Consider the following 23,498-nt stretch of genomic DNA (forward strand, 5'->3'; position numbering starts at 1 on the left):
AGTGTTCTCGAATGCCACTAGCCGGGGCAAATGCACTCCCTTGGCCGGGAACAAGTGCCAACGCTTGGCGTGCCCGATGAGCGGCAAAGCTCTTTCCCCTTTGGCTTTTTTTGTTTTCCACCTTTAAGACAGAAGCTGCGGATCCAACAAGTGGCCCTGTCAGACCGAGAGAGTCTTGATTTATGAAGCAAATAATGGCGTGAAGATGTTGATTCCTGTTTTTTTTTTTCCTAGCGCTGAACATTTAGGAAGCATCTTCTCATAAAAATAATGGATGTTTCATTTTCGCTCTCTGAGGCACAAAACAGTAAATGAACAGGCTTAACTGATGTGCTGGCTACCTTCCCCCCCTCCCTTTCAGCAATTAAAACAGCAACGGAATAAGAAAAACTTTCATCACGTTTACAAGTTGCCCCTTAATCTCCCGCCCTCCCCTCTCTTCCTCTCTCCCGTCCCTCTAGCCATTCATAAACAGCAAGCATCTTCCATCTCCAGTGATACAATTTTGGGCCAAGCAACAAGATGTGCCCCTTAAGCATCTGCCCAGCTAAGCAAGCCCATGTCAATAAACTAGTGAGAGGCGATAGGAAAATCTGCTTTTTCACAGTAAAAATGCAGCTTATAGAAACACGTTATTTTCTTTTTTAAAAATACACTCGGTTGCGATACAAAATTTTTCTTTTTGTCAGTTTCACTGGATCAAAATTCTGAGTCCACTGAGGTCCATCGGAAAGACCCAGCCAACTTCTCACGCATGCATCACACCCGTCAGGGACTTTCAGAGCAAGCAGTGCTCAGTTCACGGGCGAGGGATGGAGCCAGCTCTGCTCATTGACATGATGGGGAAGTCTTTGCAGAGGGCAGACTGAGCTTTCTGCGTACCCTGGAGTTCTCCCTCCCTCCCTCCTTGACCTGCTTGCACCTGATCACTAGGATGAGGTGATCAGTTTGAACGAAATAGTGTCATAGCCAAAGAGAGCTGTTGGGGTGAAGGCAGAAGACGAGTCCACCACCTCTCTTGCCAATTAAACTCATGTCTTGATATTTGCTCTAACTCTGCAGGAAAAAAAAGTCGCTTTGACATGGGAGGCTTCCTAAGTTCCTGGTTGATAAGTCAATGGGAGGTGCAGAAGGTAGAAACTATGGGGACTGGGGAAAGCCAGAGCATCGCAGCACATACAGTGTCATCCACACAAGGCCTAGCTGTCATCCCTAACTGTAGTAGAGAAGGGGGGAGGATAGAAACAAGTGGGGAGGTGTCTTGAGGGGACTTGCAAGGGCCGAATAAAAACACACTCAGTTCCCCGAATAAAAACACCCAAAAGAAGCCTCTGTCTTGTCTGTTGGCAACCTTCAGTCTCGAAAGACTCTGGTATCGTGCTCTGAAAGGTGGTTCTGGAACAGCGTCTAGTGTGGCTGAAAAGGCCAATTCGGGAGTGACAATCCCTTCCACACTGGGAGCAAGTGCAGTCTGTCCCTGGTCTGTCTCCCTGGCTGTGGGCCTTCCTTCTTTGCCTCTTTGCCTCAGACTGTTGGCCAAGTGTCTCTTCCAACTGGGAAAGGCCATGCTGCACAGCCTGCCTCCAAGCAGTGGACCTCAACAAGTGGGAAAAGAAGCCTCACAGAGCACCCAAAATAAGCATCCTTCTGAACATCCGTCTCAATTTTTAATTTTGGGATGAAATGTGAAATTGTTCCAAGCCAATGACACTGACAGACAGTGCAGGGTACTGGTTAGTGTACTGGGATCTGAGCTGGAATTGACGCTCTATCATGCTGCTCAATGGGTGACTTTGGGACAGCCTAAACTACCTCAGTGGGCCCCAAGTCTCATATGTTTATTTATTGGGGTTGTGGCACAAAAAAGGTTGAAGACCAGCGAACTAGTACATATCTGGAGAACTGAAGATGAAATGTATGGATTTGGAAAACACAACTTTTTAAGAGAGAGAGAGAGAGAGAGAGAGAGAGAGAGAGAGAGAGAGAGAGAGGTTGGATACTTGAGGGCTACACTGACAATGAAGTCCGTTTGTAAAACACTGGCTGCAAATATACAAAAATAATCACCAAGCAACTGGGCTTCATTTGTTTCATCACCTCCTCTGTTCTGAACAGCACCTTGGCAGGTTGGTCCAGGGGAACAGCACAAAGCTCTTTCCACCCTGCCTTACTAACTTTTGATTTCTGGGCAACTATCCTATAGCTCATGATTCCTGGCTCATGTTGGGCTTGGTGGTTAAGGACTTAAGGCTAAACTGGGGGTAAACGTTACGGGCTGGATGATGAAGACTAGGCAAAAGTTGGTTTTCATGAGGATCAAAGCATCTCAGAGCAATCATCAACAGTGCTACCCAAGGGGTGCAGGTGGCCAAATTCACTGGGATTCTTGATGAGAAAATGGGGCCATTCCTTGAGGCTCTAAGCTAGGAGATGGGAGTCTGGTGGGGCCCACAGGCTCTTTCCGATGTCCTTTTGAGTCTGTCAGTTTTTGCAGATGTAACACCAGGTGTTTTAAGTGTCCGTTTCTCTATGCCAAAACCAAACACAAACAAAAGAAAACCTGGGGTACATGGAGGCTCAGTGCCCAAATGGGAACAATCTTGACACTATCACTAGGAAAGGAAAGTTAGGCTCAACTTAGGCTCAAACTTAGGCTCAAAGTTAGGCTCAAACTAACTGAAGGGGTGGGGGGAGAAAGGCAAGTATTAAAAGGGCAACATCAGCCAGACAGATATATATCTTTGCATAATAAAGACCTGGATGCCCTCTCACCATCCCACTGTGCTCTCAGATGCACACCCTACCAGACACCACTGCCGAGCAGCCTGTTTCCCCAGAGATCAGAACAGAGCCTTGCTTCCTGTTTGCTGTCCCTTTTTTCCCAAACAGTTGCAATCAACAGAAGGGATGTGGAAGAGGAGAATGTTCTGGAACAAAATGCAGTTTGCTTTTTTTTAAAAAAAAAAAAAAAGCAAGCACCAATCAACCACTGAACATTCAATACATGCGGCACAATTGCCCCAGTTCCAGTGAAGAAGACCCCCCTAGTCATCTCTATGGGGCTCTGGCAGGATTGGGGTCCAATAGGGTTGCATCCAAAGTTGGGTTGCGGGCATAAGATGTAGGAAAGGATTTGCCCCTGAGCCCAACCCCCTTCTAAGAGAAGGTCATCTAGAAATAATACTTATTTTTTCTTTAAAAAAAGAAAGAAAGAGGGGTAAACACAGAAATATGGCCCCGGGTGAAACAAGTCAGAGGCGGAATGCACAAACAAAGAAATCTTCTCCGGAGACGATTTTGACACCAAAAAACCAAACCAAATAATAAAATAATAATTAAAAACAACAGTAACAACAATGAATCTGATGGCGTCAAAATAAAGTCAGTTGCATGATTTGAAGTACTTGGTGCTTCCTAGAAGATAGTAGCAGAACAAAAATGTTTTTGGTCCTTCAGTATATATATACTATACTAGTATACTATATATATATACATGTATATATATATAGAAATCATATATATATAATCATATAATCATATATATGAAATTATATATATAGAAATTATATATATAATTTTTTTTATTTAAGTTGCAACAGTGCTTCTCCAAAAAAGGTCCATCTATAAATATAATTTTTTTTTTTAATTTTTTAAAATTTATTTTTAAAATTCTCCATCTCACTCTATATATTATTTTTTGAATGGCGTTAACCTGCTGAAGTTTTGCCAGAACGGTGACTGGCTGCGTTTGGGTTCGGTGAATTCGTAGACCTGTGGTTGGGCTATGCCGTCCGTCACCATGTATTGTCCCTGATTTAGTGGATCCTGGGGCGGTGGGTAGGCTGGAGGAACTGATCGAGAGTAGCCAACACCTGCATGGATGGTGGGGAAGAGAGGGGTGGGGAGGAAGAAAGACATCCATCAGAACGGACTGGACAAATAGACATGTCAGTTCCTAGCGATTTGTCACATTCTAGGGCAGCAATTTTCAACGTTTTTCTTCTCATGGCACACTGACCTCTATGGTCCTCTCTATGGTCTTCAACTCTTGTGATGTCACTTCTGGACTCTGGTCCAGGTTCTGCGGCTCTGTTTCTAGGGCAACTGCCTGCAGTAATGAATTGTTTGTCACTCTTCATCTCTGCTGCCTCCAGAGGAAGGAAGATAACCAATTCTAGAGCTCTGTTTCTAGAGCATCTGTCTGTAGTAACAGTTGCTCTCGAAACCCAGAAGAAAACCCAGAAGAGATTTTCAGCCATTTTCGGCTGCTATGCTCCGAACTCCTACGGCGCACCTGCAGACCTTTTAAGGCATACCAATGAGCTGAGGTACACCGGTTCAAAATCGCTGTTCTAGAGTGACAGGCAGTACAATCCTATGCAAAAGTAACCCCCCTTGAGTTCAATGGGACATTGCCAGGTAAGTGCGTGCAGGATTTTAGGCTAAAAACCAGAATCCGGAGCAGGTAAGCAGAGAAAGGCTAGCTTGGTTCTCAGTGACTTTCACTGAATGCTGTGGCCTAAATTATGGCTCAAAGGGTGTAGCAGAAGTGAGGAGAAGTAATTAAGAAGATAGTTAATGAACAAAGATGGGGGAGAAAGCGAAAATCAATCAGTAAAAGAAAAAAAAAAAGGCAGGGGGACAACACACCAAGAATGGTCTACCTCTGTCACAGCCTGTCTAGCCGCTGATGGAGATGGAAAGCTAGAGGCAGCTGAGCGATCCCCTGATCTAGCATGGCAGTCTCATGTTCTTAGGAATCATTGCATTATTGCACACTGAACTTGGTGCATCGTGAAGTCGCTTTGCAAGTGCCTCACTGGGGCTTGCAGAGAAATTGCACTGGTGAATTGTCCAATGTATTAAACGTAGTGAACTAAAACGGGAACTGAGCCCCGCAGAGTCCTGTGCTATACGGTCTCCAGGCACTCTAACATCACCGATATACAATTTAATGTTAATGACTCCAATAAAAGCAATACAATGCCAGGCCGCTGCAGAATCTTTTTCCGGGTGGCACAGAGCTTGCTCAGACTGCAAAATGTTACCTAGCCTTACCCTTTGGGACATATTTCTGCACAAAGACAACTCACACATTTCCAAATTGCCCTCCTATCAGCTTCCACCCCCCAGGTAAACATTCTTGCCTCCTGCCAGTTTCTTGCTCTGGTTCTCCCAGACTGGAGCTAAAAGAAAATCTCCTTTGGGCTTCCCTCTCCAGTAGACATAGAACCAGAAGCCAGAGCCGTTCATTAAGAAATGATTGAATGGGTATATTCTGTGAGGATGGAGGGATCAGAACCCAGACCAAAACCCTGTACAATACATACTTTCCTAGGAGTAAATTTAAGGGGCCTTTCTCATCACGTTAAGTAAAACTGGGGATGAAAAATCCATCACATATGACACAGGCCAACACACATTTTGCTTCCTTAAATGTTACACCAATTCCTGGGTATATTGGGGTGCCTATTCCAAAGATGGCATCCGTTTTGCCCTAACTAGTTTCGGAGACACGGCATAGCCTCTTTAGTAAATGGTTCAAGCAGCTTCCCCATGAGGAAGCATACATGGCTTCCTCATGAGGAAGCTGCTTGAACCATTCACTAATGAGGCTATACCATATCTCCAAAACTAGACGTGATAGGGCAAATCGGCACCCCAAATTCATATCAAACCACCATAAAGTTTGGGAAAAACTTTTCCGAACCTCAATTTTATAGGCCTGTGTAATTAGGTTATACCAGTATAATGGCAAACATCTGAGAGTCAAAGGCAGACACTTATGTGAACAAGCGGTTTCAACCTTAGCACCCCCCATTGCCCTCAAAACACACACACACCTGCCTCTAGTCATAAAAAAATGGTTAGTGCAATTTTAGGATTGTGCAATATCGTCTCCTTATCTGGGTGCCATTCTTTTATTCTTCCCACTCAATTTAGGTGGTCTTTATTTAGGTGGTCAATTTAGGGGTCTAGTTGACTCCAATGTCTTTTAAAAGAGAAACATGTACATGCTTTGCATCATGCAGGGGGGCTTCCTGTTATGACCAAACAAAATGGAAGATAAAGAGAGCGGTAAAACCTTTTCTACCCTGCAGACCACCCAGTCTTCAAGCCCTTTATCCCCACTGGTAATGACCACTGGGGTCTTGATACCTGTGTCTGTATCGCATTCATCCCGCAGCCTGTTTTGGGAGGTTTGTCTCCCTCCCTTGGTCACCTTCTACTCATATCTTCTCACTGACATTTTTCAGCAAGCAGTTACCCTAAATCCTTCTATTTAATGAGCATAACCCACTCATTTCCCATCTAATACTGCAATGATCTGTTTGCGAAATATGCCGCAGTTTATTCTGGTGGAATAGAGCGCTTTCATGTTCACCTCAATCAGATTCTCCTGTGCATTTCATCTTCTTAAATGTTCTCCTTTCTCTCTCTCTCTCTCCCTCCCTTATGAACTTTATCACAGAGAAAATAGGAAGCTCACTTCCTCAGATAGGAGGTAAAAAGGGACAAGTGCCACAGAGAGATGGATGATTACAAAAAGAAAAAGAGGATGCAATCGACAATCACTGACAAAACCCACAAGAACAAAAGTCTCACTGAATGGGAGGTTATCATCAAACACCTCCGTAACTTTAACTGATGTCTTCGGGAGTCGATCTGACATAGAATAGGCTGGTGGAATTCCAGACTGTACCAATTCAGGGAGCAAGGATGTGATTTTCTATTTATAATGCTTTTCCATGTTGAAACACAAACACACACACACCTCTATACAATCAATTTGAAACTTGGGACCCAATCCTATCGGCCTCTCCGCAGGCAGTACACTCATACTGCTGGCTCTGGGTGTTGCCAACATCCTGTAAGGCATATTTGTGGCACCCGCGGAGTAAATGGCACTGGTGGGGAGGCCTGCGCCACCCCACCAGCACTGCAGAGGAAGCCCCGGTTGCTGGTGGCAAGAAGGTAAACGCTGGGCAACGTGGGGGGTGCAGGGCGGATGGCGGGAGGCGTTCCTGGGTGGGGGAGGACAGAGAGAGGGTGGGTTGGGACTGACCTGGGAGGGGATGGGGAGGGCTCCACTGGATCCTATCCCCTGTTTCAGGCTCAGAAACCCAACACTGGGTTTCTCCAGTCTGTGCCAGCGATTTAGCTGCTGCAGACTCAAGTAGCCCCATTGTGGGGGCTGGGGCTTTACTCGGGGTAAGGGGACAAATGTCATCTCCCTCCCAGGATTACCCGGCCCCAGAGGATACAGCTGTGGCCATTTTAGCGTCACTATAGACTGCAGTGCCGGGAAGCTTAGGATTGGGCTGTTAGTATAGACTTCCCCCGGATATGCTAGACAAGCCCAGGTGAAGAGTTCATTTATTTCATTGTGTATTCAGTTCTGGTTTTTTTTTTCCCCCCTTTTTAAAAATGTGTATCCCATATTTCCACACATAGTCTACAATCCTATGCCCACTGTACCTGAGTAGATGTGCGTAAGATGGAACTCTTTGGCAGCTGATGCACAGTTAAAACTATAAATATTTAAAAAAACGAAAAGAAAACTTGACAATTAAAATAGGATCGAAGCCTAAGCATGGAGCATCCTCCTACAGCACTCTGTGATGTCATTTCTTTTCCTTCCTTCAAATCACTTCTTGAAACCTGTTTTTTTCCATCACCCCCTTGACCCCATACCCTACTGAGCAAAGGCACCATGTTCGTCTCCTGTTTACTCCTGCCTTCATTTCCCTCTCACTCCTCTGTTTTTCCTTTGTGCTTTTTTTCCCCTGGTTTGTAAATCCCTTTAAGCAATGACTTGCCATCTCTCTCTTGGCAAAGAGACATGCAGATGGATGGCACGAAACAAACAAATAAACACACGCGAATCAGCTACAAATCAATGAAGAAATCAACCGTTCCAGCAGAATGGCAATAAACCCGGCAGACAAAGATGAAATGCCTTTGAGAACTTTGAAAATTAAATACCCATGACGTAGCATTCCTTGGGGAATGCTTTAAAAAGATGGAAAAGCTCAGCTCCAGGAGGATGCACTGGCAAAGGGAACAGTCAGGGGGACAAGACTGAGATGACCCTGCTAGCTGCTCCCTCACTTATTTATGGAGATTGGCTTCCCGTGAAAATCTCAGGGGGTCAGGATTTGCTTCAAATGTCATTTAGTGCAAAGTTTCAATGCTATCCCCAGGTTGGAGGAAGATGAACTCTGCAACACAAAAGTTTACAGGGGGCATAAGAACATAAGAAAAGCCCCGCTAGACGAGGCCACGGGCCCATCTAGTCCAGCTTCCTGTATCTCACAGTGGCCCACCAAATGCCCCAGGGAGTACACAAGACAACAGACACAACCTGCATCCTGGTGCCCTCCCCTGCATCTGGCAATTAGAGGCAGCAGACAAACCATTATAGATGCTACTGGGGCAGCCCAAGTCGAGACTACACCTGAATCCACTCCCCCAAATTCCACCACCTGTCCTCTACAAACACACACAGCACTCATCTTGCACATTCTGCTCTTCCGCTGCTGAAGCTTGGTAGTGATTCAGTAGGGGGCATGCTGGGGGTGGAACCTCCTTATTTCCATCATTCCCTCCACTTTCCCAGCATTTTCCCCCTCTGTCCACTTTACAAGAACCAGCAGCGGAGTTGGAAGCTGGACAGGTAAGCCCAGACAAGTGGAGCAGAAAACAGTTTTATTTTTTTCCATGGATCTTGGTGTTTTCCCAAGTTAGAAGTGCAGAAAATGGTGCGATGTGCTTTTCTTCAAAAATTCACATTCTAATTATAAATTATAATTGCTTTAAAAGTGTTCCTGGTAGGTGATATAGGTGGTATAGTGTCAGCAGATGCAGACACAGTCAATACCCATGAGCTTCCCCGTTAAATGAGACATAAAAACCATATAAAATGGTTTTATGTTTATGCAGATTTGTTTTTTTTTACAAAAATGAGATGTGCAGAAAGTGTGCTTTTATTTCTTTGTCACTGTTTTCGCCCACCTCCTGCCTCCACCATTTTGCCACCTTCCCCAGTCCACTGCCTGAGCAGAAAGGTTCAACTGGCTCTCATAGTGGGTTAAGCCATAGCTACTACAGAGAGGGGGGGAAGAGCGATGCCAGTTTGCTGCGGCCAAACCAACCACGAATCTTGCGGTACCTTAATGAGAACCATTTATCACGGCATCGCCTTTCATAGACAAGACACACATCTGATTGAGTTTGCTCCGCTCCAACATCAACAGCAACAACAACAACAGTATTTATATACCGCTTTTCGACAAAAAGTTCACAAAGCGGTTTACAGAGAAAATCAAATATCTAATGGCTCCCTGTCCCAAAAGGGCTCACAATCTAAAAAGATGCAACACCAGCAGACAGCCACTAGAAAAGACACTGCTGGGGTGAGGTGGGCTCCACGCACGTTTACGCCGTGATAAATCTGCTCGTCTTTACCACGCGAGCCACCTTCAACTGTTCATCTTTACCACTTTGCTGCTTACAGTGAAGGAGTTTAACTGTCATTCCTACATTAACGTCTTCAGTGAAGTGATGGGGGTTTCACTCCATTTGACTCCTCTAAGCCTGAAGAATAAAGATGCCTTATCATATAAGGAATTCCCCAAACTGCAAAAGAGGCAAAAAGGGAGGCAATTCTTGAGCAACTGGGGAGGCAGAAACTAATTAATTTTGTAGGAAAGGAAACCTGGACAGACAAAAGCAAAACAAAACAAAAATTAAAAAAAGAGAGAGCATACAACATCATTTTTCAGAGGATCCACAGAGAGGCAGAGAAAATGAGAAAGCAACTACTATGTTATACAATTAAATACGCCGCAATTACCCCGATGAACATCTCAAGCAATTTAATTGGAAGTGTCCATATACAGTCTCTAGTCAACTTCAGTTTCATTACAAATAAGCAAGGCTCCTGTCACGATCTACTAGGAACTTCTTCTGAAACAGCTGAGAGAAGAGAGAGTTTGCTTCTGCAAGTCTCTCTTGCAAAGCAGGACACTTGGCTCAAACGTTCCCAATGCAACAGTTCCCAAACTAAGGGTTGTGACTGGTGGGTCACAAGCCCATGTAATGCATGTGTTTTAGATCTGCCATGACGCTCCCTATAGCGCCGTGAAGCTTTATTAGGAGGCTTGGGAGGCTGCTTTCGGACACACCGGGCCTGCAACCCACTGTATTGACCTGCATGGACCTTAGAATGCCTCGCGGAAGCAACCAAAAGTGACTTCCGGTTTGTAGACACAACTTCCAGGCATGGCTCGGAACCAGCTTCCAGGGCCTCTCAATAAGGTATTGTGGTGCTACAGAGAGGACGAGGTGAGTTGTGGCACTGAAAACTGTGCTAGCGGATTGGACTGAAGACAATCTGACTGGATCAGACTCCAGGTCCATCTGAGGAAATCCCTGATTGGGACATGATGTCAGTAGCTTCCCTTGCTGTTTCTCCTCTGAGCACCTGATATTCTGTGGCATTGCTGCTTCTGAACCTGGACTTTTCATATACCCAGCATGACTAGTAGAACGCTGACAGGGCTATTTTCCTTGAGTTGTCCCTTAAAGATGTCTAAGTTAATGGAGCAGCAACTGTTACCCTGCACATATCGGATCTCATCTGATCTTGGAAGCTAAGCAGGGTCAGGCCTGGTTAGTACTTGGATGGGAGGCCACCTGGGAATACTGGGTGCTGTAGGCTTATACCTTAGTCTTTCGAGACTGAAGGTTGTCAACCAAGTTAATGGTAATCATCAGATCATGTGGTGTCCACCAATGGTGTGGTGTCCAGAGATCCACCGAGCCGGTATTGTCTACTCCAGTGATTCCCCAATCTGTTGTAGAACTATATTCTGAGACACGCTACTGTACCACAATAGGCTGATAGACCTCCTGAAAACCTCTCCACAACACCAGATGCATCTATCACTCCATGCCCACCAGAGAGGCAAAGTTCTAAGCACCAAGGGTCTCACCTTTGCTACTAATATGTGGACAGGGAAATCATCCCAAAGGAGAGAATAAGGATATAGGGAAATTCCGTGCTATGTGGGAGAATCCGAGAAGCACCAAGAATTCCTGGTCCCATGCCTGAGCTCTGGCTGAGTGGGCAAAGGGAATACAGGTCACTGGGAGGCAGCATTAACTGGGTTATGTCACAGTTGGAAGCAGGATGCCTGATCATTGTTCTAGAAGCGGATTAAGAAAAAATACATACAGTGGGTGCTTGGAATCCATTCCAGGACCTCCTGTGGATACCAAAGGCCACAGATACTGGAATTCATGGAGGGATGGCGATGTGACACTGCAACTCACCTGGAGGCAGCACCCAGCCCTCCAGAGGTCACAGCGGCATACCAGCTGCCTCAGAAGGCCCCCTGGAAGTGACTGGAAGCCACCAGAGTGAACTAGAAGTGGCTTCTGATCAAGTCCAGGCAGCACTGTAAGGCCTCCTGTGGCTCAAATCCGCAAATGCAAAGCCCACAAGTAAGAAATGCCCACTGTGGGTTTGGGTGGAAGAGCGAACAAAGGTAAAATTGCACTCCAGAAAAAAAACAAACAGCATCCTAAGGTCTTGGCATCAAAAATTTAACAATACTGGGCTCTTCTGACCAGTGGAGTCTCTCCCAGGTCTTATATATGTTGGCAACCTTCAGTCTCGAAAGACTCTGGTATCGTGCTCTGAATGGTGGTTCTGGAACAGCATCTAGTGTGGCTGAAAAGGCCAATTCGGGAGTGACAATCCCTTCCACACCGGGAGCAAGTGCAGTCTGTCCCTGGTTTGTCTCCCTGGCTATGGGCCTTCCTTCTTTGCCTCTTTGCCTCAGACTGCTGGCAAAGTGTCTCTTCAAACTGGGAAAGGCCATGCTGCACAGCCTGCCTCCAAGTGGGCCGCTCAGAGGCCAGGGTTTCCCACCTGTTGAGGTCCACTCCTAAGGCCTTCAGATCCCTCTTGCAGATGTCCTGGTCTTAAGCAGAAGTCTTTGCCTGTTTGCTGTCCTTTACATGGAGATGCTGGGGACTGAGATCTTCTGCATTTGAGCTCTTCTTTCGTATCCCTCCCCACCCACTGCAGTCTGCAGGGAGGCCTGATTTATTATTCATGTCCTTAATATATTCACATATCACTTTTCTAAATGCAAATTCCACTCCACGTGCTTCCCAATAAATGCTTCTTTATTCTCTGCAGCAGAGGGGGCCTGGTTGCGTTGCACTGATGCATTTTATTAATGACTGGTGCATTAATGAATTATAATTTTAAAAGAAGTACAATATAGGATGGCAGGGGCATATCACTACCACGTTTAATGGCATTTGACTCACAACACACGCATACATTGGACTACAACTGGGTTGACAGTCTGCAAAACGTGGTCCATTGGTCTGAAAGCCAGGCTGCAGCACACCCATTGCCCATCCTTCTTGTGACCAGAGAGGAACGTTTGTGTATTCTTTGGACACAGAGGAGCAAATGCACCTGTTTGCTTGAATGCCTGCGCATCACAGACTGCTGTGACCCATAAATGCATCAGGCTGCCCAAAGAAAGGGAAAGAAGCCCCAGATTTCCACTGCCCTCTTGCCCTCCACCCACCTAAAAAAGCACACATTGGTAGTTACCTTTCTGCTTACTGACTTTCCTTACTGTCATGGCTGCCTGTCGTTTTTGATTTTCAGAAATTTCAAAGCCTGGAGAAAGGGAAAAGAAAAAGTGAACACACCAGAGAGTTCCGGACACGGTTTCTCGATGCCGTGGTCAACATGAGAGTGGGGCTGAAATTGCTGCCTTTTTCGTGACCTGTGAAGATGCCATCCTGTTTGCATATGCTCTGGAGGGAGGCATAAGAACATTAAGAAAGCCCCACTGGATTAGGCTGAAGACCCATCTAGTCCAGCTTCCTGTATCTCAGAGCAGCCCACCAAATGCCCCAGGGAGCACACCAGATAACAAGAAGACCTGCAAGGCTTCCTGGGAATTGTAGTTAAGAACATAAGAACAGCCCCACTGGATCAGGCCGAAGAACCATCTAGTCCAGCTTCCTGTGTCTCACAGTGGCCCACCAGATACCTCAGGGAGCCCACTGGCCTGCCCTCCTCTGCCTCATATCATCTACATTCCACCTTCCCCCTCCCTCCTCAACCCCCTGCACCGGCTGCCCTTGACCGGCACAAACTCGCTGTTTGCCAGTCTGGATTCAGCACAGGGAGGCTGGTGTGTGTCCTTGCACTGGCTTCCCCAACTCTGGAGTCACTGAAGACATGCCTTAGGAAATCTCACTAGATTCAAGCAGGTGGCATGCAAATCCCATAAGATTTGGGTGCTGCCATCTTTGATCTTTTGAGATCTCACAGGATTTGCACACCACCACCTTGGATCTCACAAAATGTCATGAGATCCAAGACAGTGGTGCCTGGCTAAACCAGGAAGAAGAGGCGGAGAGGGTGCCATGATCCTGGTGAGTTTGGGAACCACCGACACGTGGGTATCTATCACCATTCAAAGCTTTTGTGGGCCAGCTTGGCCTTCCAAGAAACATCACAAAAAGTTGGTGCAATCAGTCTCCTACTTTTAAGAAAGGTTTTATTCTGCCCAGAAAAGCGTGGAAGGCAATGGTCAAACATTCTGAGAAATACCTGGCCAGGAGGCAGGGATGGACATCAGTGACCAACGTCCCTCCCACCTGATTAAGCCCTGGACCCTACCTATCTTTTCATCTTCTTGCACCATCTTTCGCTCCTCCCGGAAAGCTCTCAGCCACCGAAGTTTCTCCTCCAGCTTCTTGGCAAAAAATAAGTGCATTTCCTCAGTCTCCTTGTTGTGAAGCTTGAAGGCATTTTTCATGCTCACATTGAAGTCATCATCCCTCCCATCTTCTATGTCCAGAACCTCATACCGATCCATATCAATGCGGCCTTTGTAATACAGAATGTCTCTTCTTATCAGATCCTACATGGGAAGAACAAAAAAAAAAAAAAGTATTCTAATCCCTATGTGGCCTTTCATCCTGACTTATATGCATTCTCAGGAGTTACAACCAAGTTATCGATCTGGAAATATTCATCCTTCATTAATGACAATTAACTGTTAATTAAGATGATTAGGTCTTTGGTTGCCAGGTATCCTTGAACCTGATCCCCAACCTTAAGGCTAGACTGCTAGGAAACAAGTGTTACTGGAAGAGACCAAGAATGTTGTCAAAACTCATCATGGCTACTCTGAGTAGCAGCTCTGAGTCCGTTCCTGAGAAGGTGCAACCAGCACTAGACTCAGGGCCGGACCCTGACAGCAACCCAGAGACTGAAGAATCTGCAGATGGTGGTATAGCTAATACATTTGTCACTCAGGACAGATGTCATCCCCCCCTTCTATACAACAAAATTTTAAACACCCCTTCCTCTATGTGACCTCCTCCCTCCCTCAAGAAGCAAGAAGTCAATAAGAAAGAAAAAGGGCTGCCCCATTGCTTGTCTATTGATCCTACCTTCATTGCATATAATAAACAGAAACAACAAATCCATTGATAAGGGTACAGATAACATATGGATACAACAAAGGAACGGATCCAAACCCATTTCCCAGACCTGATCCTAGGCCATACAGACCTACCTACCCCAGCAATTTCACTAGTGCGGGTCTGAGTAGTGCAATTTCACTAGTGCAAGCCCTCCCCTTCCTATTGGTTGTGCACCCTTTGCAAAGGTAGGTTTTGTATTAGGGAAGGAAGGGGGCTCACAAACAGAGTTGGGGGCAAGCTCTGCTGGGGAATATATATATTCCTCCAGGTTACTGATCAGCTCTAGGACATTTCTGTAGCCACCTGACTTTCTGGCATTGCCTCCCACATTTCCTCCATCTGAGCCATCAACTAGCCTGACTGCTGGCACATTCCAGCTGGGCAATGTGACACTCCATAAATATTTGGAAAGATCTTCCTGCAAATACTGTGACACCAGAATAGGAATGCAGATGTTGCAAAACGGATGCCTTAAAACAGCCCTCCCTCCGTTCTGTTCATCTGCTTTGGCAAGGCGGACCATAAATCATTCCAGAATTAATTTTGTCCTCCAGTTGTAAGGACACTTGACGGTTTCCAGTGAATTAACTTCTGACTAGCTTCGGTGCCACCGATGACAGAAGGAAGCAGGCCCCGCTGTATAAATCATCTATGTGACCTGGACCCAGAAAAGTCAGCTCATCAGGAGAAAAACAACCACCCATGGAAGAACTAATTACATAAAAGGTTCTACTTTCTAAGAAGACACATGCAAAACCCCTTAAAAAATTAAATGGGTAATTTCAAGGAAACCTGACTGAAGGTTGAGTCATTACAACAGGAGTCCTGAACATCTATCAGGACACCTGGATGTGATCTGAGAACCATTCAGGCAGCAAAGAATTGGCTTTCCTGGAATTTTATTTCAGGTCTTTTGACAAACACTGTGAAGATAAATATTTGCACTCTAATAATACTCTTAGCATGGCAATTCGAAACAAAACAGATCAAGCATGCCCAAAGCTGAACAGTGAAGAGTCTAGGATTGTCTCTGGCCCAGGTCAATTGGCTTGTTATCTCTTATTTAACATTGTAGACAGATTTGCAATTGCTGGTACTGGGCTGGGCTGAAAGAATAAACCTTGGGATGCCATGGTGAGAGATGCTGATGTGGGAGGTTGCCAAATTATCAGGAGTATTTGGTGCCTTAGCAGATGGCCATCTTATCTAGAGCAGTATTGGGTGACCAGTTAGACTATAGGAGTCTTACAGGAGTTACAGCCCTATTCCACCACTGGCAACAATGCATTTGCACCAACTTGGCGCATGAGAGGGGTAATGGGGGAGGCGATCGGGAGGCCTGGGAGGGGTAAGGTGTAAAGACAAATATTTTTTTCCCTTACTGTGGAGGGTCAGGATCGGCGGGTGGATCCTTGGGTGCAGAGACCCCTGGGGAGAGGACTCAGAGAAGAACAGGTGGAGGGGGTTTACTTCACCCTGGTCCTCTGCCCTGTTGTGGTGGCTGTAGCCTTGGTCCTGGGTGAGGTCAGGCAGAACCCAGGACTCCTGCCTCCCTCCAGCTAGCCAGCTCATCAATGGCCTTCTCCCTCCTTATGAGGCCCTCTCTGGCCTCCCCACCCCTTCCTCTTCCTTCCTGGTGAGGCTTAAAGGGAAATCCCCTGGCCCCGCCCAGCTCTATGGCTAGCCTTCTCTTTCCCTCCTCACTGTTCCCCTCTGTTAGTCCTCCAGGTGGGGGCTTCACAAGCGCTCCCTGGGTCTCTGCTGAGCCCACACCCCTACCTCTCCAGCTCCCTGGTTGGGTCAGGGGTCCCTGACACTTACCTCTCTGTAGGCCTCCTGGTTGCCTACAGAGGTCTGTAGGCCTACAGAGGTCTGTAGGCCTACCCAGGTCTCCCTGGACCTATGCCAGCTACACAGCTACAACAGCTCCTTCTCCTCTTGTGGTCCTACAGCTCAGTCTCAAGCCACCCACTCATATGTATTGCACAAAACAAGAAAGCCTTCATGGAAAGCGGCCATGGAAATGTGCCACAGTGCGCTTTCAACCTCATTTAGCTGCTGCTTTAGTTCAGTCACCATTCCTGAAGCCAACTCTTGATTCCCACCTCTGACATCTGCATCCCACAGGGCCGGCTTCCCACTTCTTGGTTTTTTGTGTCCAGATATGTAATGATGCTCCAAGGAGCTCTCCAGGGTGCTGACCTGCTTCACTGTTGGAGTCGCCCTCTCAAACAGAGACGGGTCTTGTTAGGTCTTGTTCATAAAGAGCGAAGCCCCAAACCTTTTGAAGCAAAGAGACATTCTCAGGGGGAAGAGGGTGTTGTCTTTCCCTTCTGCATTATCCCTTCCACCGTGGGCAAGGGTCTTTCTTGACGGTCCAGGAAGCAGTTTGGAAAGGGAAACAAGTTGGCTGTTTGCCTTCATCCTGGCTTGGTTTGGCTGCTCCAGAAAAGTCACTCAGTATAAACTGCTGTTTATAGTACAGACTCTGTGGTATAGATCAGGAGTCTCCAAACCCTGGCCTGGGGACCAAATGTGGCCCACAGCCAGCCTTTGATCCTCTGAGAGCCTCTGACCCAGTTGACCAAACACAACCAGAGTTGTGTTTGTGGAATAGGGGTCCATTTAAGTGTATGCTTTATTTCTTGGGCTGTGTTGGTGCTTGGAGAAATCCTGGACATTTCAGCCCATTCATTCATTCATTCATTCATTCATTCATTCATTCAAGTTCCATCTCTAATGTATTTATTTAAATTTTGTATTTAATTTTTTTTTCTGGCCCTTGACACTGTGCCAAATATTTTATGTGGCTGACATGCTTAGAGACCCCTGGTATAGATGGTCTGTACCATCTATAGTATAGCACAGACCATAGTATAGACCATCTACAGACTCTGTACCATCAAGGGTATAATCTGAATCTGAATCAATGAATCTCTGGCTTCTTGGAGGTTCTTGATGTGCCACAACTGCACGTAAAGATCCCCTACAGAGGTTTTGTGGGCAGTTATATACCTGGATTGGTCTGACACACACTTTCCAATGGCACATTTCAGTAGGCAAGGGCTAATTCCAAGTCAGCTAGGATCTGAGAAAAATCAGCCTCAAATTCTGTACAAACTAAAACCCGTAAACGACATCAAATACACAAATTAAGAAAATCTGCCTAATTAGCTCTGGAAATTCTGATCAACTCCATGCTGACTTCTGTGATTTCATCAAATGTCACTCACATACTTTCAAACCTTCAGAACTAGAAACTTGCTTTAAAAAAAAAAAAGTGGATACTTTTCACGGTCCTGAATTATGGCAGCATTATAAGCTCCAGTATTTCTGTGACACAGTCAGGCACAGAACTACAGAATAAGCACAATCTCTTAGGCACATATTTTCTTTTCTGGTTTTAGTTGAGCATCGCAGAGCTCATGTGGCAAACGGCATCAATGAAACGCATTCTCAAGGACTGCATTTGTAGAGGTTAACTCAACACATTCTTCCAAATACTCTGTTAATTGGCAGCGGACCGTGGGCACAAAGGTAAAAAAAAAAAAAGGAATGGGGGGACGCCAGTGGAAATCTCTAGCAAGAATTGGACATGTGAGACCGAGCTTGGTATTTGTCACAGACAGGAGAAACAGAGGACAATTTACTCCAGTCTCTCCTGAAACAGATCTAATCGGGACATAATGAAGCTAAGTGGTGTGGTACATTAAGCAGCAATGTTGCTGTGGCTAAAGCAACGCAGACGAAATTACTGTTTGCTTCTGGGGCACTAATAAAAACAGGCAAATCACATCGTCAGCTTGCATAGTTGGTGACCCAGCAAGCCTCACACAACCAGATCTTGTGGCCTGCCAGGTGCTTGCTGATACAGCCTCCCATGTGTCAGCCCAATCCTCTCTGGGCCTGGGCTGTACTGCAGAGGGGTTTACGACAGCGGAAGTGAGTCCCTCTGTTGTAAAATCACTGCTGATGGGAGCGTAGAGCATTTGCTCCTCCTTGATCTGCACATTTTGCTTTCGGACCCCTAAATGTAGCTCTTTTCCCATGTTGATTTTCTGTTTAAATAATGTGTTACATAAGAGGGAACTGCCCTTCCCACATGACCATGCACCCAAATATAGTGTACTTATGTGTGAGTTTTAACTGTAGTTGCAGAGGGTTTTAATTACACTGGGTTTTAACAACTGCACTGCTTTCCTCTTTCAAAAATAAAAATGACAAGGGTTCCTAACATTTTGATCCATCTTATTCCCCTTCTTGACTCAGCACAAACCCAGATGAAAGACAGTTTCACCCTGTTCTGCTCATGGTTGGGAAATATAATTTTCTTCTGTGAACTATTGCAGTTGTTGCTACTGATGGTGACGGTGGCAGCGACGGTGATGACAATGACAATGATGGATAAATCAAAAAGTAACTGAGAAGCTTGCCCTGAAGATCAGTGTGCTTGTAAGTAGGGTGGCAATGGGGGCAGGGGGAGGGCAGATCAGATCTGGGATGGGGGCAATTTCAGTGGCAGTCTATGCTGACCTGTGCCAGCAATTTCACTAGTGCAGGCCCGAGTAGAACCCTCCCTGCTGCAGAGGCTTATCCTGGATAAGTTCCGTTATCCAGAAGAGATGTCCTGGACTCCCCCCCTCCTGCAGGAGACAGTGTGAACTCTTTTGGTGCACCTTCATTGGTGGGAGGGGGCAAGAATAGGCTTGAGCTGTATACCACGCTAGCTCTTGGTGAGACATTTCCAAATACCTGACATTCTCCATTGAGCCGAGGTCCTCTTCTTTTTTTTTTTTTTTGCGGTGCTCTGTCAATGAACATGTGTATATTGGTCATGCAACTGAGGCAAAGGATGTATTGAAAGAACCAAAAACTAAGGTAAGCTGCATATGCACCAAACCTGGATATTCGAATAATGGAGGATGAAACTTGGAATTGCAACATCTGAAGACAGATTTTGATGAGGGGAATTTTGAGGCATCTAGCAGTCAGCTTCACAGTGATGCAGGTCAAGTATGACTATGGGATGATAATGCTATCTATACACTGTTTTTGTCCTGTAGTGACAGCAAATACAATAGGGGGGAGTGAGTCATCCAAATGTATCTTTCCTTGCGTGTGGGAGCAGAAGGAGAGGAAGAGTGAAACCCAGTTCTATCACATCAAAGTTAATTGAATAATCTGAAAGGGCCATCTTTTGTCTTGCAAAGAGAATTACCCAGCTGCAGCCGCGGGCTTCTATATTGAACTTCTGACACCTTGACAGAAGATACCTTATTAAAATTAATAAGCGTCAACATGAAAGACGAAGCCATGAAGAACCAGGACTCAAAGCCAATCAGTCAGAAGGATCACAGCTTCCCCTGCCATGCAAATTCCCTGGTGGTATGACAGATACAACATTTATTGTACCCTGATGTGATTGGCAGTCAGTGATTCCTTGCATTTGTTTCAAATAACTTACTCAAATTACCCTGGAAAATTCATAAAAGGGGGAAAAAAAAAACTCAGGTTGAGATTAAACTAGGTGAACTTCTCTCTTTTCATCCATGAGTTTCCAAGTCCTTCACAAGAGGGTGTCATAACCTTTGTTGTACAGATGAAAAACAGAACTATAGGGGAGAATTAGCATCAGGAGCTACATGGGGAACCTATGGAAGAACGAGGTGATTTGAACCCAGTTCCTTCCTAGCCCACCTTTCTACCTTGCAAATGGAGCCTACAACTGTAGTTCACATCATAAAAAGCAATCACTGGAGGGAGGGAAACATTCAAAACTGAAACAACAACAATAAATGAATTGAAATGTCAGAAGGAGATAGCGACATAGCGAGCAGGGAATGGGTTGGTCTTCCACCCTGTGTACTAGGCCAGAAAGCAGTGAGGCCCAGCCAAGATGTTCATGGCAGGAGTAGCACCAGTGCAGTCACAGGTACATAGAGGCTGCCACCGCCTCTGTGTGTTTCAGTAGCTTTGAGTTCTTGCTGCCGCCCCAGTTCCTTTGGAAGGATAACAAGAGCCTCCAAAGGCGAAGGAACAAGCTGGCAGTGAGACAGCAAAGCCGCTGCTGTGACTCTAGGACAGGGGTGTCCAAAGTTTTTGGCAGGAGGACCACATCATCTCTCTGACACTGTGTCGGGGGCCGGGGAAAAAAAGAATTAATTTATGTTTAAAATTTGAATAAATTTACATAGATGAATATAATGAAGATGAACTTATATGAATGAGTGAAGGTTTTGCAATAGCTCAAGGCCTATAAAAGGTCTTGCACAAAGCAGGGCTGGCCTTTCCTTTGCTGCTGCTGCTGCATCACAGTCGTGAAACATCAAGCAGTGGAGGGAGCCCTCATCCCACAGCTCACGCGAGAGGCCAAACAGTCGCCCTCACGCTGAGAGCAGCTGTGTTGGGCCAGTGCGGGCTCCAACAAATCTCTGGAGGGCCAGAGGCTCACTGGGGACTGGGGGCTCCCTGAGGGCCGCATTGAGAGGCCTTGAGGGCCGCATGTGGCCCCAGGGCTGGGGTTTGGGCACCCATGCTCTAGGAGAACCCAGAAGTGACGTCACAATGTCACTGCCCCATGTATGGCAGCCTCTAGTGACACCTCTGGAGGGAGACACAGAAACAAAAGGCCTGCCTAAGTCTTCATTATTGATGGCCATCAAAGCAAAGAGAAAATGAATCTTTAAAGGCAAGAAATTCCAGTACAGAGAAGGTCCTTTTCTTTAAAGGTTTCAGATGATGGAGGGTTTATGCTCCACCAAGGAAAAGCTGGACATAAGAATAATGCCAGATACACAGAGGTATGTTTCATGGAATTAAGATCTATTAATGACTTCTAGTCATGGTGGCATTGTGGTATGTTCAGGGGCAGAGACCGTGTGCCTCCAAACATCAGTCGCATGGGAGCCAATGACGATAAACATGAGTTCTGAACTCTCAGAAGATTTGCTTAATTGTTTACAAGAGGAGAGCTGGGGTGGGGAACACAGAGCTTCACACATTAGGGGAGTGATTTTCAACCTTTTTCAGCTCACGGCACACTGACAAGGCACTACAATGGTCAAGGCACACCACCAGGTTGTTGACAATTGACAAGGCACACCACGCTGCCAGTGGGGCTCACATCTCCCACTGGCCCTATTAATAAATGACCTCCCCCCAAATTCCTGTGGCACGCCTATGGACCACTCAGGGCACACCAGTGTGCCACGGCACAGTGGTTGAAAATGGCTGCATTAGGGAGCCGAGATCAGATTTCACTACCTTTTTGCAGAGTACCATCTGGTGATCGAAGAGGAAAAAGACCCGTTGCTGGCTTCGTCCGTAAGGCTGGTAAATCCAGGACATCTCCCCAGTGTAGATCAGCTCAGAGCTGCGATCCAAGATGTCTTCCCCCTAGAGGACACAGAGGAAGTGGCGGAGTAAATGTTCATGCCCCACACAGTGGCTGTGGGTCATTTGACAACACTGTCCTTGAAGGAAAGTCATAAGAACATAAGAACAGCCCCACTGGATCAGGCCATAGGCCCATCTAGTCCAGCTTCCTGTATCTCACAGCGGCCCACCAAATGCCCCAGGGAGCACACCAGAAAACAAGAGACCTCATCCTGATGCCCTCCCTTGCATCTGGCCTTCTGACATAACCCATCTCTAAAATCAGGAGGTTGCGCATACGCATCATGGCTTGTACCCCATAATGGATTTTTCCTCCAGAAACTTGTCCAATCCCCTTTTAAAGGCGTCTTGGCTAGACGCCAGCACCACATCCTGTGGCAAGGAGTTCCACAGACCGACCACACGCTGAGTAAAGAAATATTTTCTTTTGTCGTCCCAACACTCAATTTGAGTGGATGTCCCCTGGTTCTGGTGTTATGTGAGAGTGTAAAGAGCATCTCCCTATCCACTCTGTCCATCCCCTGCATAATTTTGTATGTCTCAATCATGTCCCCCCTCAGGCGTCTCTTTTCTAGGCTGAAGAGGCCCAAACGCCGTAGCCTTTCCTCATAAGGAAAGTCACGTTAAGACTTGTGACTTCCTCATAAGTCACGTTAGCAAGGCAGGGGATGGAGCACAGGTGAAGGGTGGAAAGCAGGGCGGATACAGTGAAAAGTTCCCAGCTGTTCAGGAAATAGAATCAGGTGGGAATGTAGGGCGCTGCTCACAGATTCTCGCTCAGCTTAAAGAACAAAGGGAGGGGAGGAGACAGAATCGTGGACAACCCACAGAGCTCCACTCTGAGTGCACATCAGTGAACAATATACTGAAGAAAATATTCCAAAATGTTGACTCAAAGTAGGATACAGTGCAAATTATCTGTGTTAAGGACACCATCTCAAAAAGAAGGATCAAATACATGCAAGACGATATACACATCGCACATGAATAATATTTCCAAAGGTACTAACAAAGTCCAGGAAGGACTGATGTTCCCATCGACAGAAAAGGGACAGATTCCAAAACCAAATGAAGCCTCACCTGAAGCGACATCAGCACAGAACCAGTCAAGTCATGTGCTGGCTGGATGCTTGCATTGAGGCTGGAGATGCTCTCTGTGCGCTGGAGGAGGTGTGCCAACCCAGGCAGGCTGGCAGAGGAGGTGAGGAGAGTGGGTGAGGGTGAGCAGATCAGGTCCAGGAAGGGGGTGGGTTTGGTGGTAGCAGCGTCTGCTGAATCCTAGCCCCTTTCCTGGCCTCGATCCACAGACCTGGGCCCATGCGGATTTGCACCAGTTTCATTGGCACAAATCTGGGTAGGCCTGGTTGGTCCTCGGAGGCTTATTTCTGGGGTGAGGGAATAAACATTCCTTTATCCAGAGGGGAGCTTTGGGACTGCCCCTCCCCACAGAATGTAGCACAAACCATTTTGGGCAGGAGGTCTGGCCCAGAACAGGGGTGCCCAAACCCCGGCCCTGGGGCCACTTGTGGCCCTCGAGGCCTCTCAATGCGGCCCTCAGGGAGCCCCCA

General features: G+C 46.4%; 1 protein-coding gene across 1 annotated transcript; it reads right to left on the bottom strand.

The window, feature by feature from the left end:
• Window positions 1–279: 279 nt before the first annotated feature.
• On the bottom strand, window positions 280–23,119 carry LOC136635974 (rho guanine nucleotide exchange factor 9-like; the record flags this gene model as incomplete). The annotated part of the gene is made up of 6 exons (XM_066611027.1): window positions 280–292; window positions 3,713–3,872; window positions 12,641–12,709; window positions 13,724–13,967; window positions 21,799–21,930; window positions 23,011–23,119. Coding segments are annotated over 6 exons (727 nt in total), but the record flags the coding sequence as incomplete, so codon positions are not given.
• Window positions 23,120–23,498: the final 379 nt, after the last annotated feature.

Source organism: Tiliqua scincoides, unplaced genomic scaffold (genome assembly GCF_035046505.1).
Source record: "Tiliqua scincoides isolate rTilSci1 unplaced genomic scaffold, rTilSci1.hap2 HAP2_SCAFFOLD_187, whole genome shotgun sequence".
Classification (NCBI taxonomy): domain Eukaryota; kingdom Metazoa; phylum Chordata; class Lepidosauria; order Squamata; family Scincidae; genus Tiliqua; species Tiliqua scincoides.